Genomic DNA, 16213 nt, shown 5'->3' on the forward strand with positions numbered 1-16213 from the left:
AAAAATAAATATATGCAAAATTGATAATTGAATCAAAATTGCAAAATTTTAAAAATTGAAAAAACATAAACAAAATTAAAATCACATATTAAGAATTAAAGAATGAACAAAACTATAATTTAGTCCAATATAAATCAATCCTAATCCAAGTAAATGGCCATTAGTCTACCATGGAAAAACTATCCTACAAATCAAGAGAACAGAAAAGAGAGGCAATCATAAAACTCAAAGGATTTAAAACTAATAATCACATTTGATAATAAAATAGCATTAGCATGCATACGTGAAACAGTGAAAGTGTGTTGTAAAAAACATGCTGACTAAAGTGCACTGAAGATTTTGCACATGATTAGACGACATACAAATAATCTAAAAGAATCTTTTTTGAAAAAAGAATAAAAAAAAATGGGCTAAACTAAACTACAAGAGGGCCCAAACTGCTTTTCAAAATTTGACAAACATCACCTAACAGTCACCTGTAGCTAACTAGCAATAGTACCATGCTTCAGCCTTCAGCAACATGCGTGAAAATTACACTTAAACTGCCAGTTCTAGAAAATAATCATAGTCAACAATCAATATCATCAATATTATGTACAAGGATAGATCTATTCTATGGTAAATTAATGCACCAAAAGAGATATATTATATAATAGCACAGATTAAAAAATGTTGATAATTTAGTCTGCTTGGATTGCAAGGCTGGGAAATAAACCTACACAACAGAAAAACCTAATTATAATTGTTGAATTCAACTTGAATACATTACCCAGTTGAGTTTTCTCAGTCAGTGACACTACTATACTCTGTGCTCCCCATTAATATGTCTGATATGGAAGGGTATCTACAGGACATGCCCCACCTTACAGACACCATTTGTCACATCACTCACTGTCCTTCACAAACAAAGCTTATCTCATTGCATTATCGCCACACAAAAGTAACCACAAATTAATATACCAACTAATTTAATTTCATCATATATATATATATATATATATATATATATATATATATATATATATATATATATATATGGATCTTTGTATTCTCCCGCAAGTTCTCTCTTTAGTCTTTAGTAACTAAAACATAACTAAATTCAAATCTTTAAAATAAAGTCTCTGTTTTAATAACGGTGAACAGAAAAAATATAAGTAAACATAGATATTTCAATAAAAATATCAATCATTTTGATATATAAAAAATAATCAATTTGAAAATATCATAAATAATGAAATTTCAGAAGAAAAAAATCATACATGTCAAAGTGATGGAAGAAAAAGAATATCTTTTACGTATCCATTAAATTTATCAACTTTTCAGCCGTACTAGGTTGCTTGTTGAATAGTTTAATTTCACGCTGTTTCATATCCTAAAGTGTATACTGGACCTTTTAGAAATAGAAAAGTATTTTGCATAAGTTTGAAATCCATTAGCATAGAATTTTTTCAGATTGGGTTTTTTCTAGAAGAGACGATAGTTGCTATAGACATTTTTTTACAAAAATTAATCGTTAATAAAATTGATAAATATTTTATATCAATGATATACTGAAAAAGAAAATGGGACGGCTGACAAGAATGATATAGATAGCAAAATGGATTGGGATAGCTGAGATTGCTTGAATCTGTGTAATAAAATGTAGAGTTTGAACTTAAGTTTCAAGTTAAAAATTAAATGACTCCTTTTAGTTCAATTTGATAATGGCTCAATGCAACATTGGCTGCAAAAATGCGACAAAAGTCCTAAAAAAAGATTTTTATAGGATTTAAGTTTTATTTTAGAGGTCGAAATTAAATTCAAACTTTTTGACCCAACATTCCATAGTTCGTGACCCGCATCGAAATGGCATGCATTGAATCGAGTAGTGGATTTTGTCACCTCTATTGTAAGGGCCCTAATCACCAAAAATAAATGTTAGTAACAGATGAGGAAAATTTTAAAATACCAAACAAATGCAAGAGGCTTATCGTCTAAAAAATTTGTATGAATTGCAACTTTCACTTTCTAGTCTGTACTGAAGTCGATGAAAAATAGCTTAAAAAATGATGAAAGATAGTTGCAAATCAAGCTGCCCAACTGCAAAACCAGGGTACAGTAGAGTGAAACTCCACTTCTGTCCTTATCAATATCAGACAAAAATGAAAAAAAATATATCAAAAAATCTTAAAAATCAATAAAACTACGCTACACAGATATGTCAATGTCATCTTATATTTGCTTAGTTTCATTATATAACTACTAGTAATGGTACGTTTTTATTTATACATTGATCCATTTTTATTTGAGATTTATTTAAAACTAAATAAATAATTTAAAAGCTTCTTAAAAATTAGAAAAAAGTGATATTTGTAATTTTTTGTCTGTTATCATATTATAAACTAAACCAAGCATACTTATATGAGTACGTGCTGTTTTCAAAAGGCTAAACTATACTTTTTTGTCTGTTATCTTATTTTTAATATTTATTGTAGTTTTTTTTCTTTTAAATTTAGGTCAAGTTTATTATTTGAAAACAATGTTCCTTTTCAATTTTGGGACAAAATTTTGAAACTTTTTTTTTTTACTGATTCAAGATGAAATTTTAATATAGCATTTTAAAGAAATTTAGATAGTGAGAAAATCCTATTGGGATTGAGGTATAGGCCTTATATATAAATTGTTCTAAACATACAAATTAAGATGTTCATTATCACCAGATCATCAGGGTGATAACAAGAAATAATATTCACTTAACAGGCTAAAGGATCATCGTAAAATGAAAAAGTTTAATCACATAAAAATTCATAGATGCACAGCTCAACAACAAAAAACATGGCTCAGTTATATGGAATATAACAGATGATGCTCCAATAACAATAATAGAAAAAACAATCTAATCACGGGAAAGGATGGTGAGATTTGAGTACCTCAGCAGCAGCAACACCCTGACATTGGGAATCACCAGCACTAGCATCCTCTGTCTCAAATAAGCAATCAATTCCACCATTGTCAAAAAGCTCTTCAGAGTGGCTGAGAGCCATCCCAAAAAGTTCCTTTTAGTTCTCAAGTTCTAGATCCACTTCATCCATGATTAAGTCATCATATAGATTATCATCTTCGCATATTCCATAAACTTTCTTTTCCAGGACAGTACAACTGCTGACTCATCATGAGAGACTACGTAATTAGATGAGAAAATAATAAGGAAAGCTAAGGATTGTGGAACATATTTCAGTAAAAAGATAAAAGTTGGCAGAATCATATATATAATTGCCCTGTAGTTAACATGTAACCATCAATGTATGTAAGTTGCAAGGCTATTGTGCTTTTGCAAGCACATCGTTATGTCATTATCCATGTAAATAAGCAAGGGCAATATTCATATCCTTTGCAAAACACTCATCATTTCATTTCACTTATCATCAAAGCCTATGGACCAAAATTTGAGATAACAGTCAACACTCATGAAAGAAGAAGCATCTTGGTACTTTGAAATGTGGAACTGAGTATAACTGTAGTTAAAATTACAACAGTAACCCAACCAAAAATATGTAAAATACAGACTGGGACATTTTGCTTTATTTTCATTTATCATCAGCCCTAGAAAATATCAAGCAAGGTCAGCTGTTCCTGCTTTGAGTTCAAGCTACCAATAAATCAGGAAAGCTGAAAGCTCTGTGAAACCAAAATACAGTTTAGACCAAGAGACAACATACAGGCAGAATGAAACCAAATCAGTTTCAAATGCGTAATACAGTAATAGTCATTTAGAAGATGAATTATAAATCTATCACAAAATTTAAAAGTGATTTAGCCAAAAAAAGCAGTTGAAGAGAAACATCTTAGGAATAGTCATGGCATGGCTTCTACAAATAAAACATCTATATCAAAACTATATAATAATTGACAAAAAGAACTCATTCCTTGGAAGATGCAAATTCATTGACTGTTCCATTGTTAGAATGTCCATCACACCTAGTATGGTCACAATTTCCCAACAGTTATGGCCTATGATGCACAAGTACATTACATGTATGAGATATGATACGTATCCAATACAGTCATTCGATTATTCAAAGAATTTATATGATATAGTGCAAGATACATATCTAGATATGAATAAAAATTCATAAAACATAATAAATATATAACTGCAATGCTGCAAATTCAAATAAGCTGGTCTAGTCTTATTTTCAAAACATAGATGCCGTCCAACTTACAATTAATCTTTGCAAGAACAACATGACCTAGCTGAGGCAGTGAAATCTGGTGTTATCCTTGACAATTATCTTTCTTCCTTGTAACTTAGATATCACCTTGATGCTTTTATGGTGGTCTGGACACATCCTTAAATTTTCCCATTCTTTTATTACTGACCTTGTATCACTGACTAGAAGCAGAACAGGTAGCCAACTTTGGACTGTAAACACCCAATCCTTTTCTTGTTATTCAACATCCTCAATAACCAGATTTTATCAATTACATATCCTGCCCTCCTCAATTTAACCTTGAGATGTGCTAGTAAATTATAGATATCTGATTGTTCATGTGGTCAGTTTTCCACAATGAACTTATGAGTTATGCTCTACCCAGCTCATGGCAGTCATTTTTTTCACTCCCTGTTTTCTCATTTTATCCCTAACTTTGTCAACATCTTTCCACCTGCCAGCCAAAGCATATATGTTAGAAAGCAACATGTAATTGCCAGAATTATGTGGTTCAACCTTGAACAGTTTAGCTGCAGCAAGTTCCCCAAGTTCAACTCGTTTATGGATGTTGGTAGCATTTAAAAGAGATCCATAAATTCCAGCATGGGGCTCCATTGGCATGCTCTGAATCAATTTCACAGCTTCTTCAAATTTACCAACTTGACCTAGCATGTCAATCATAATGCATAGTGGTCTACATCAGGAACTTTGATTGATTTAAAAACTTTCCAACCCTCTTCCAATAATCCTGCATGACTGCATGCAGTCAACACACTGATATATGTTATGCGGTTTGGTTCCATGCCCATGGGCTGCTAGCCCGGAAATCAAATGTGTTATAGGAAACTAAATCTCTTGTTGCCATTTCTGGAAATATTATTCTAGCATCTTCCATACTCCCACATCTTAAGTACATGAAAATCAAAGAACTGTATCCTGAGATGCTAAGCTTGATGTGATTTTCATTGAGGATACTGACAGCCCAATTGCCTAAACCTAGTCTTCCAAGGTGCCCACAAGCAGAAAAAACACTCACCATAGTCACCTCATCTGGTTTTGAACCTTTACTAGAGATCATTTCCTTGAACAGCTTGATTGCCTTTAGTGACTCGCCATTTTAAGCATAGCCAGCAATCATTGAATTCCAGGAGACAGTATTCCTTTCTGGTATCTTATTAAAAAGGTCTCTTGCCAAAGATAAATCAACTACTCTTGCATAAGCAGAAATCATGGCATTCCATGTGACAGAATTCTTATACACACCCAATTGCTCAAAAATCTTTTGAGCCACCTCAAGGTTCCCACACTTTGTATGCATATTAAGCAGAGCTGTCTTGAAAAAATAGTTTGAACGAAAGTTCAATTTGTCCAGCTTTCTAACAATTGACTTGGCAAGGCAAGGCTCACCAAGAGACGAGCAAGATGACAGGACAGTTACCCATGTTGTTTGATCTGGTTCGTTTCCAGAGCTTAGCATGTCATTGAACAATCTTAGAGTCTCTTGTGCCGCTCCACTTAGAGAATATCCTGATAGCATTGCATTCCAAGATACCACACTTCTTTCTGGCATCTTATCAAAATACATCCTTGCAGTCTCCGAATTCCTCATCTTTGCATGTCCAGTAACCATGGTGGTTCAAGTAATAAGATTCCTTTCTGACTTGCCCATCATGCAAAATAGTCTACTTGCTTCCTCTTCATCCCCGCACTTCCAGCATCCAGAGATTATGACATTCCAATCTGCAGTGGTTCTATCAGGCATTTCATCAAATAGTTTCCTGGCAAGCTCGATACATCCATACTTGGCATAGATACCCATAATTGCATTTCGAACGCGATGATCGTGACAATGTCCCAATTTCAGTAGATGGGCATGAAGTAGCCTGCTGGCCTTTCCAGCAGATTTTTTCAAGACCGGATAAAACGATGTATCGGGCTTAATGTCATTATAGTATTGCATATGTATAAAGAGAGAAACTACTTGTGTGGTTGCCCCCGATTTGGGAGTAATATTTGAGCATGGAGGTGAAGGCATGTACATTAGGAAATGTCGCAGCACGAAAAAAGTGGCAGGCATAGTTTGAGGGTGCAAGGAGGCACGTGCATCGGGTAAGGAGAAGCGCCACCCAGTGGTTGTGGCGGTGCTGGGAATGGAGGAAGAGCTGTGCATGGAGCTGCCTAAGATGATGGAGATTGGTTATTTTGCTAGCTATACTTTTCTTGTTCAAAGGTGACATGTTACACTATGCAATTGCAGAGTTAAATTGGTGTATCTTTTGCCTTTATAAACCCTGCTAAATTGACAAGCCATTGTGTTGAAGTGGTGATATTGCAAACATGTTGCTAAAATTCTGTTTTTGTCATTTTATCAAGCACCAGGTGTGCAAGGGACATGGGTCGTTTGAAATAACAGTACACAAATTCAATCACAATTCATTGCTAAAGGAGTGGAGATTAAACAAACCCGTGAGCAGAGTGACGCAAAAAAATAGAAAAAAGAGTAATAAGTCTAGACCATTGATTTAAAATTTATGATATCTGAACGGTTGAAATTTTGTTAGGCACTATGCAACACCTTACCTATCAAGGTCTTGCACCCCAGCCTCCATCTCATCTCAAGATCCTTACTGTTTGGTTTTTGGTTGTTTTTTGAGTTTTTTGTTTTTTTAGGGGTAGGGGACTTGATTCCCTTACTAGTGTCTAGAGTTTGAACTTTATTAATAATGAAAAAAGATTAATTGAAAGGAAAAATTTATTAAAGGTAGAATAATTAGGTTCTATAGCATAAATTAATTAATTGGAAAGTTGATGAATAGGACAAAAAAAGAAAGAAGATATTAAAAAATATAAATAATTATATTTTTTTACTATGTTGGAAAGAAAAGAAAAAGTAACTTGTAAAAATAAAATTTCAAAATTTCTTCTATTTCTTTTAAAAGTCTCGTCTTAAATGTGAAAAATTACTTTTTGGAAATGTGAAATCAAACACACCTTTTATTATTACCTCATGTTTCAATCTCAAACTTTATAATTATAAGTTTAAAAAAATTATAAGTATTAGAAAAATATAATTATCATTAAATATTTTTAGGAATCACTATAATTATAATTTTTGGTTCTTCAATAGAACATTAACATATATAAACATCAATTTTTTGGATTAATTATGAGTCTAATATTTAACAGGATAAAATTTATTTTAGGTCCATGTAAAATTTAAAAAATATTAATTTCGTCTTCATAAAGTTTTTTTACATTAATTTAGTTCATGTAAAAATAAAATATATTTTTGTTGGTCATTGTTGGTAACTTCATTAGACACTAATTTAATGTGACTAACAAACTTAAACTTATAGTTTGATTATAAATAAATTAAATAATTTCTTGCAGTTAAAAATTCCTACAAATTATAATTTTTCATCACTTCATGAATAATTTTTTCGTATTTTCTGATAAAAATAAGGAAAAAGATGAAACAATACTGAGTTTCTGGTATCTTGAGTATGCTTAAAAAGGAAGATAGATAAATTAATTAACTAATTAAGTCTAATAATCACATTCACATTAAGGAATCGGTTAATGAAATTATCACCAAGAACCAATAAAAATATTTTATATTTGCAAGATCAAATTGATACAAAAAATTTTATGAGAACAAATTAATATTTTTCAAATTTTACCTTCACTAAGACATATTTTACCCTATTTAATATTATATTTAGTGATAATTAAAGCTAGAAAATAAATCTTGACAAAAGTATTAGGAAAGATAAAAGTTGAACGAGCCGTATGACCAAGTATTACGATTAACTAACCTTCCATTTTTCTCTCCACCTGAAACTTTTGTGAAAACCATGGTTCAATAGAAAGGACATTCCTTCTGTTCCTTGATTTTCGGGCACATCTTGTTTCTAGCCTCTGGATGGAGACTTTTTCTCCAAAGGAACAAAACACAAACATTCTCCCCAACCCTCTCTTCCCTTTTCTCTTTTTCAACCCAAAAACTTTTCCTTGAAATAACAACACCATCACCATTTCAGGTTCACATTGCTGTCAAACCTCATTATCATCATCAGTCATAGCACCTACTCTCTCTTCCTCTTTTAATGTTGATATATAGCCTTGAATCCTTCAACTGATATGCCATTGCTTCTCCAAAGGGTCATCTATAGTTCCATTCCTTCCCCACATACCAACATGGAAATTTTGCTTTCTTTCATTTGATGCCACAAAAGGGGGGATTAAAATTTGATTCCTTTTCAAAATTTGAGAGAACATAATGCAATTCCATCGTTCCCTAAGAGCACAATCAGTCTCAACACCTATACCTGAGAAGATCACAGAGGAGCCTTTGCCTAGCAAAGTTGCACAAAGCACCGTGACATGTTTTTACCAAGCCAATGTTGTGGGCTTTTGGCGGAATGTATCGGTTTTGTGGTGCAAAAATCTCATGAACCACTCCTTGCACATCACGGTTGATAGTGTAGGAGGTGAGGTGCAATATAGCTGCAAGATTGACGTGAAGCCTTGGCACTTTTGGAGCAAAAAAGGGTACAAAACCTTTGAGGTTGATGGCAACCAGGTTGAACTCTATTGGGATCTCCGGTCAGCTAAATTCACCGGCTCCCCCGAGCCGAGCAGCGATTACTACGTGGCCCTAGTGTCTGATGAAGAGGTTGTGTTGTTGTTGGGAGACTACAAGAAGAAGGCTTACAAGAGAACAAAATCTAGACCTGCCCTTGTTGATGCCATGATGTTGCTCAAGAAAGAAAACGTGTTAGCCAAGAAAAGTTTCTCTACGAAGGCCCGGTTCAATGAGAAGAGAAAAGATAGTGAGATTGTTGTGGACAGCTCAACTGGGGGTCCTAGTGACCCTGAGATGTGGATTAGCATAGATGGGATTGTGCTGATCCATGTCAAGAACTTGCAGTGGAAGTTCAGGGGGAACCAAACTGTGATGGTTAACAAGCAACCTGTGCAAGTGTTTTGGGATGTGCATGATTGGTTGTTTAGTGGATCAGGCTCAGGGCATGGCCTTTTCATCTTCAAGCCAGGGCCTCCAGAAGCTGAGAGTGAGAAAGAAGGCAGTGCTGTGGAGGGTTGTGAGAGTGATGATGGCAGTGTTGGGTATTTTTCAACTATGAATATCGCTACCTTTGAGTTCTGCCTCGTTCTCTATGCCTACAAAATTGAGTAAAGAGAAGAGAGAGCAAGTTTATGATAGTTGAGGGCAAAAAGTAGCAAGATTGTAAAGTTAGTTGTGTTTTTTTATTCTGGTGGATGTATTTCTTCTATTGTGAAGCCAATATTGCTTATGCAAAGTAATTGGTAGTCCTGGTTATTTGAAATCAGGATACAATGATTCGTATTTGCAGGGAGATTTTTTTTTGAAAGAAAAAAAAAACTATTTTAATGCTATGGTTCATGAACTTTTTTCATTTTTATGAGCCACTGCCATATGAGTAGATAGCAATGAACATCACAATTTTCGGCCAACCCAAGTGTGTGTTAATGAAAAGGGTTTCTAATGTTCTATTGTTCTCTGTCAGGAAGGATGTATGCAACAAGTTTAGTCGATTGGTGGCAATATCATATATTCATATATGTCTTGCATTGCAAACATTAAACCAGCTGAACTCTACTTGCTCTCCAATTACTTTCTCTGCTATTTCATCACATACCTGATTTCATATGTGCATCATGCGGTTAAATTTGTTGAAATGAAGATAGGTTTCATTCATTTGATGAAATGATCATAGTCAAATTACAATACCAGCATCAGGTTAGAAGGAAGAACAAATTATTTTCTAAAAATTTGAAATTGATGTAGTTTATGTGATAATTTATTTTATACACCCTTTCTTTATGTTGAATGGTAGATATTATCTTATGAATCACAACAGGTACCTTGACATCATATACTATCCAACATTAAAAATATGCCCTATAGCACTCAACCCCAACACTCTCTCTCACACACATAATTACCTACTAATCAAAGCCACACAGTTGTTCACAACAATAAACTTGTTGCTGTCATTCAAAATTATCATAAACAGAAAGCATTAATTGGAGATTATTACCACTTATAATTTTAAGCAGTGCCATTATTAAGCTCAAAAATTGAAGAAATAGGCAAGACAGAAAACAGAGAAATAACCAGACAGAAAATTGGGTTTTGATTGTTCAAACAAGTTAAAAGAGGAAAGAATATATTTCACTATTTCTAGCTATGCTGGGCCACAAAGGGAGAATGTAAGACAAGAGTGGAGACCGAAGTGACAAAAACACTAAAGAGGAGAGAGAGAGAGAGAGAGAGAGAGAAGCAAGCAAAAATCATGTGAGGAAAGGGACAGATAGTTTTGGTTTGAAAACTTCAATTGAAAGCAACAAAAATGGACAAAGGTTGTGTTTGGCACTTCGGTAAAAGCAGTGTTACATAACAGCAAGTGGGGACAAAGCAGGTATTTGTGACAAAAACTTAGCCTACTAATAAGTATGAGTAATATGTCCTTTACTTCTTTGATCAATGTTTGAGTTTTATTTACAAATAAAATTTATAAGATTGTCTTTACATAACCTCCATCCATATCTTTCTTAAATATGGTAGACTGGAGAACAGGATCTTATGCCACAACCAGAACTTGCAGACTGTCAATAGGATTAAGAAAGTTTTCTTTTGTTTTTTTTTTTTTAATTCAATTTAGCCTGTAATGTTCTTCTGAGTTTCAGCTACCTTTCCTCCCTTGTAGTCAGACTTCTTCATATAATATAAATTTCATTATACAATTTAAAACTTTTTTCATCAATCAGAGACCTAATACAAATCAATGGAATCTATATCACAAGGGCACCAAAAACTGATAAGGTGTTGACAATCTGAACAAACAACGAACAAAAATTTATGAACGAATATGATTAGGTACAGAGACAAATTTATAGCTGTCATCATCTTCAATACCAAACTTATTCTTTTCTCTTTGAGGAAAGTTTGCAGAATGGTGAGAAGGAAGGGGAGGATGATCAGAATTGGCTTCATCTCTAAAACTTTTGCGGATGTCCCACAGAACCTCTGCACAATTCTTCATAGGCGGCCGTGATTGTTTTGAAGGCGCAACACATTGGAGAGCTAGCTTGAGAACCTGCTTTACTGCCTTGATGGAGGCTGGATTTCTTCTCAGCCTAGGGTCCATGGCAAATACAGCATCCCCTTGTTTCAGCATCTTCATTGCCTGCATACATGCAAATTATGTTTGTTTAATGTTTAATCTATTCAACCATTCTGTGGATGTATCCTTTACCAGTTTCATTGTCATATCATTATCATTTTAAGATACAAGGGAAAAAGCATGATATGCATTGGATTACATTATCATCTGCATAAGGAACTTATTCTCACAAAATTAACCAAAGCACTATGGAAACATGATCATAGCCAACTCGATATAGCAAGGAAGACTGTATGGATCTAATTTTGACACTTGATTCAGCAACAATGCTTATATATCATATCTTCCATTCAAATTTTCTTTCGACAGAGAGAAACTGAATTTGACTTCTCTTGCAAGTAGATTTATTTTTCTATATCTAGGAATTTATTCGCTGAACACATAAAATATAAGTTAAAAATGTTAATGGATCAAAATGTACATTGACTAGGTCAGTTATACAGTTGTACTACTACAACATCTTACAAGGAACTAAATATAAATCAGCCAGTGGACACCGCACCAAATTGACGAAGAGTTGGATCAATAGGAACAAAAAGATGAAGTATTATTCAGGAAATCCTAATCCCCAATCTTGTATCAAGATGGTGACAGATTGGGCTCTATTCCAACCCCTTTGCTTACCAATGAGATGTCTTTCCTTCTATACATATTGACTATTCAATTCTCAACACTACTGAATTAGCTAACAATAATCAGTTAGTTAGAATTCTGTTACAAACAGTTACAACTAAGTCAGGTGTTGTAATTCCCTACATCTACTATTTTTCCTCATACACCCTTTTAATTGGATATCAAAAATTCACTTCATGCTTTCAGAATTTTGATTGAAATTTAGTTGACTTTCACAAACAGTTGAAACAATTACAGCTTACTCTAAAGTGATGTGCTCATTTCCTGAGTTGAAATTTGGGAATAATATACTTACCCATCTGATTGTAACTCTCTCATCAACTGGTCTCTTTGGTTCTATTGGATGCCGTCCTGTCACCATTTCAACAAGCAATACACCAAAGGAATAAACATCACTCTTTTCAGTTAGTTGGTATGTTCTAAGATACTCAGGATCCATGTATCCAGCTGTTCCTTTAACTTGAGTTGAAATATGAGTTGCATTAGGATCATCAGACAACCGTGCAAATCCAAAATCTGCCACTTTGGCCTTTAGGTTCTCAGTGATTAAGATGTTCGATGCTTTGATGTCTCTATGGATAATTGGATTATCTGTCAATACAATACATAGTAAGGTTACTATTGCAAATACCCTTCCCTTAGAGTTCAATTAGATACATCACAATTATACAGAATTCAAATATGTTGTAGCAGATATGTTCCTTTCTAATTTAGTTCTATGGACATACCTGTGTACATATGCAGGTAAGTTACTGCATGAGCTACATCAATTGCTATGTCTAGACGCTCCCCAATTTCTAGTCCTTCTCCCCGAATACCTGCATTAATAATCCACTATTTTTAGGTCACCACTGTAATATATTGTGAAGCAACTGCATCTGGGTATTGCATTGTTGGCTAATATATAAACTGCATGAGTCTATTTTGGCACATGAAGAACCTACACCCCACCCAACCACTTGAGCCAAGACCCGGCTATACACATGACTAACATATATATACATACAACATAATGTGAAGCTAAACATTCAGAAAAGTTTCAGATGAAAAGGCTTGGAAGTCTTATCAATGTAAGAATACTAGAGAAAAGTTAGACCTTATGTTGCTTTAATCTTCAGAGGGTGTAATTTCTAGTCTGGGAACATATGAATGAAAGATTATATATGATTGATGCAAAGAGGTATTCCTAATTGTGTTGTGGATCCACACTGCATTTCCTTTCCAGTTTAGTTGATCCAAGTGTTTCAGCTTCTTGAAATTGGTTATGTAAAATTAGCTCTTGTTCCTAAACTTGGAAGATACCACATTATGATCATACATTTTATTCAGCTGTGTATAAAATGAAAATAATTCACTTTTTCACATGATAGATGACTGACTGACCAGGACTTACCATTTAGATGTTCTCGAAGGTTACCATTACCAACGTATTCAACAACAATAATCTTCTCATCTCCATGCTCCAAATATCCATACAACCTCACAAGATTCCGATGCTCAATTTGTGACAAGGTGTATATTTCATTCTTGAACTCATGTAAGTGATTGTGTATTACATCCTGCAAGAAAATTCACTGCATTAGGCTTCATCACACATAAATCCCCAATGCACAAAAGAAAAGACAGTAAAAAAAGATGGAGATCTAGCAACCTATGCTTGCAAAAATTACAGTAACTGATGAATATGCTTCACTTTTACATCATCTTGAACACAATTGAACAAGTTCTAGAGATGGGAAACAGTCAAAAGATGAACATTATACCATACCTTCTTGGCACGCTTCACGGCAACAATAGATCCATCATTAAGCTTTCCCTTGTAGACAGTTCCAAAGCCACCTTGCCCAATTTCATTAGCTGGAGAGAATTTTGCAGTTGACTTGTAAATTTCTTCAAAGGAAAAGTTGCCAATTCCAAGTTGTCCACTTGCAGTAATGGATGATGCGTAAGAATAAGAAAACTTCCATTTTGATGAATTCTTGGTGGTACTCTCAGATGACAAATCAGTTGATGCTGCAAAGTATAGCACATCTTACTCAATTTTAGAAAATCTCATTACAAGAACACCACAAAAGCATTCATCACGTCATGCTGAAGTTACTTTGCATTTGCTATAAAAGTTTCCCATGATCTAAACCCCCCCACTTTGCATAAAGGGTTGACCATGTGCAAGCACAACAAAATCATTTCAAATCACCCAAAAAGCAAAAGAATTTTTTTTTTTCAACATACTTACATGATACCACCCCTCTAACTTTGGATGTATTCTTTCTGCCATCATTCCCAACAACATATGAGGCTGATTTTCTTTTGCCATAGAGAAACAATGAAAAAACAGCTGCACATTTCTTGGCAGCATACTTCAAAGATCTCAGTGTCTTAGAACTGTGCCTCTTTGCATCATTGTTTGTTCCAACAAATTGGAGATTAGCATTCTGTCTACTTTGGCTAGATTGATGCAAATTGGGGGGTGGTGTTTTCTTCATTTGGAGATGAGATGGCAAAGCTAATCAAAGACAAGATCATTTCTTGTGTCTAAAATATAAAGGGGAAGGTCTCATGATTTCTGCTCATGTGTTGTTTTCTTGCCTTATAATTTATTTGTCTCAGACCATTTCTTCATTCACGTTTTGTATCAGTCCAACAAACTTGAGTTGCCAGCAGTAGTAGTTTTGCCTTTTCAAGTTAACATTTGAAAAGTCAAAGCCATACCAATATTGTAGCAATCATCCAACCCCGTCAAAGAATGAGCTCAAAAAAAAAAAAAAAAAAACTAGGTCAATGAGTTTTTTTTTTTTTTTTTCACTTTTGTTTCATGTGATACCAGGTCAATACCTCACTTGAATTAGGTTTTTATTATTATTTTTGAAGATTTTCACTTGAATTAGATAATATAGCATCATGGCCGGCCGGCCTTAGTCCCTACTGGGATTTTTGGCCAATGGCAATGATTTTATTTTAAAAATAAAGTTATAATTTACATTTTTAATAAGGATAAGCTAATAGAAAATTGGGCGTCTTGGTCTTTTAGAAATAGCTATTCCTAATCCGGATCTTTTTATTTACCAAAAGAAATTTATATTTCTTTTAACTTCCACATCAATGTTTTATAAAGAATGATGATGTGTTTGTTTTTCCCCTGTCAATTAGACACCCTAAGTTGTTTTATTTTATTTTTTCTATTTTCCCTCAATAGAATGAAATACATTATCATTTGAGTTTATTTAACCGTAGTATAAAATTATAAATAATCAAAAAATGATTGATATAAGTAATATTAAGTTCGATTTCTTTAAGTAAAATTTTAAATTTTAATTTTATAAATAAAAAAATGTTATTGAGAGGACCTTTCACTAAACCTAACCAACTAGATTTTTTATGAAAATTAGTCATCACATTAATGTCATAATGATAAAAAATATAATATATATTTTTTATATTATTAATACTTTTTTTTTCATCAAAAATATCTTTTAACTAATTGGAGACTAATTTCTTTCAAAACCTATTTTTACCTATTTTGAAGTGGGCTTTACCTTTTTTTATATAAGAGGGTTTTGCCTATTTTTATTAACTCCTATTTTGAAACAATTACTATGATGTCTTTTTATTAATTAAAGCAAAAGCAATATTTGTTGATGTGTCCAATTAATCAATTATTATCAAACAATGATTTCAGCACTCCACGTCCCTGTCTTCTTATGCAAGAAAGACACGTTTGAGTATTCCATCGAATTTGTAAAATCTTAAACCATCCTGTTTCTATGCAATCCAGGTAGAGATGAAAATGGATTAAATCAAATTAAATTTTACCTGAATAGGCTTAGGCTTCTTCTGAGCATCAAATATTAATTTAATATTTGTGGAAACTTAAAAATTGAATATTTGAAGGCTATTTATATACTCATTACTTGCATGTGTGTGTGTATATCAAATTTCTTACTATGTATATGAAATTCCACATAAATTAGGCATTTGTTGGTTGGTTATCTAGCAACAGACATTTATTTATATTTTAAATAGTATATTATCCCTCACAACAAATTAATATGATGAGACATCAATTAATTTTTTTATTTGCATAAAGCTTTATAAACTTAATATATGTTATAAGAACTTTTAATTCAAAGGTTGGATTAATTAATTTCATATTCTATGTAA

The 16213-nt window shown here is 33.3% G+C and overlaps 2 protein-coding genes and 1 long non-coding RNA gene across 3 annotated transcripts; 1 reads left to right on the top strand and 2 right to left on the bottom strand.

The window, feature by feature from the left end:
• Nucleotides 1-1056: 1056 nt before the first annotated feature.
• On the bottom strand, nt 1057-6740 carry LOC100783552 (uncharacterized). The gene is made up of 3 exons (XR_418163.4): nt 4203-6740; nt 2910-3141; nt 1057-1897 (listed from the first exon to the last, which is right to left on the bottom strand). It is a non-coding gene; the product is annotated as an uncharacterized lncRNA (long non-coding RNA).
• A 1247-nt stretch (nt 6741-7987) lies between these two features.
• On the top strand, nt 7988-9595 carry LOC100810973 (uncharacterized). The gene has a single exon (XM_003544234.5). It carries the CDS (start codon nt 8470-8472, stop codon nt 9385-9387), a length of 918 nt encoding a protein of 305 aa, XP_003544282.1. The 5' UTR covers nt 7988-8469; the 3' UTR covers nt 9388-9595.
• Nucleotides 9596-10939: 1344 nt separating this feature from the next.
• Nucleotides 10940-14730, bottom strand: LOC100811511 (calmodulin-binding receptor-like cytoplasmic kinase 2). Its single transcript, XM_003544235.5, has 6 exons — nt 14289-14730; nt 13821-14065; nt 13446-13611; nt 12781-12870; nt 12348-12643; nt 10940-11422 (listed from the first exon to the last, which is right to left on the bottom strand). Exons 1-6 carry the CDS (start codon nt 14536-14538, stop codon nt 11093-11095), a joined length of 1377 nt encoding a protein of 458 aa, XP_003544283.1. The 5' UTR covers nt 14539-14730; the 3' UTR covers nt 10940-11092.
• Between the last annotated feature and the right edge of the window lie 1483 nt (nt 14731-16213).

This window comes from Glycine max, chromosome 14 (assembly GCF_000004515.6).
Source record: "Glycine max cultivar Williams 82 chromosome 14, Glycine_max_v4.0, whole genome shotgun sequence".
Taxonomy (NCBI): Eukaryota; Viridiplantae; Streptophyta; class Magnoliopsida; order Fabales; family Fabaceae; genus Glycine; species Glycine max.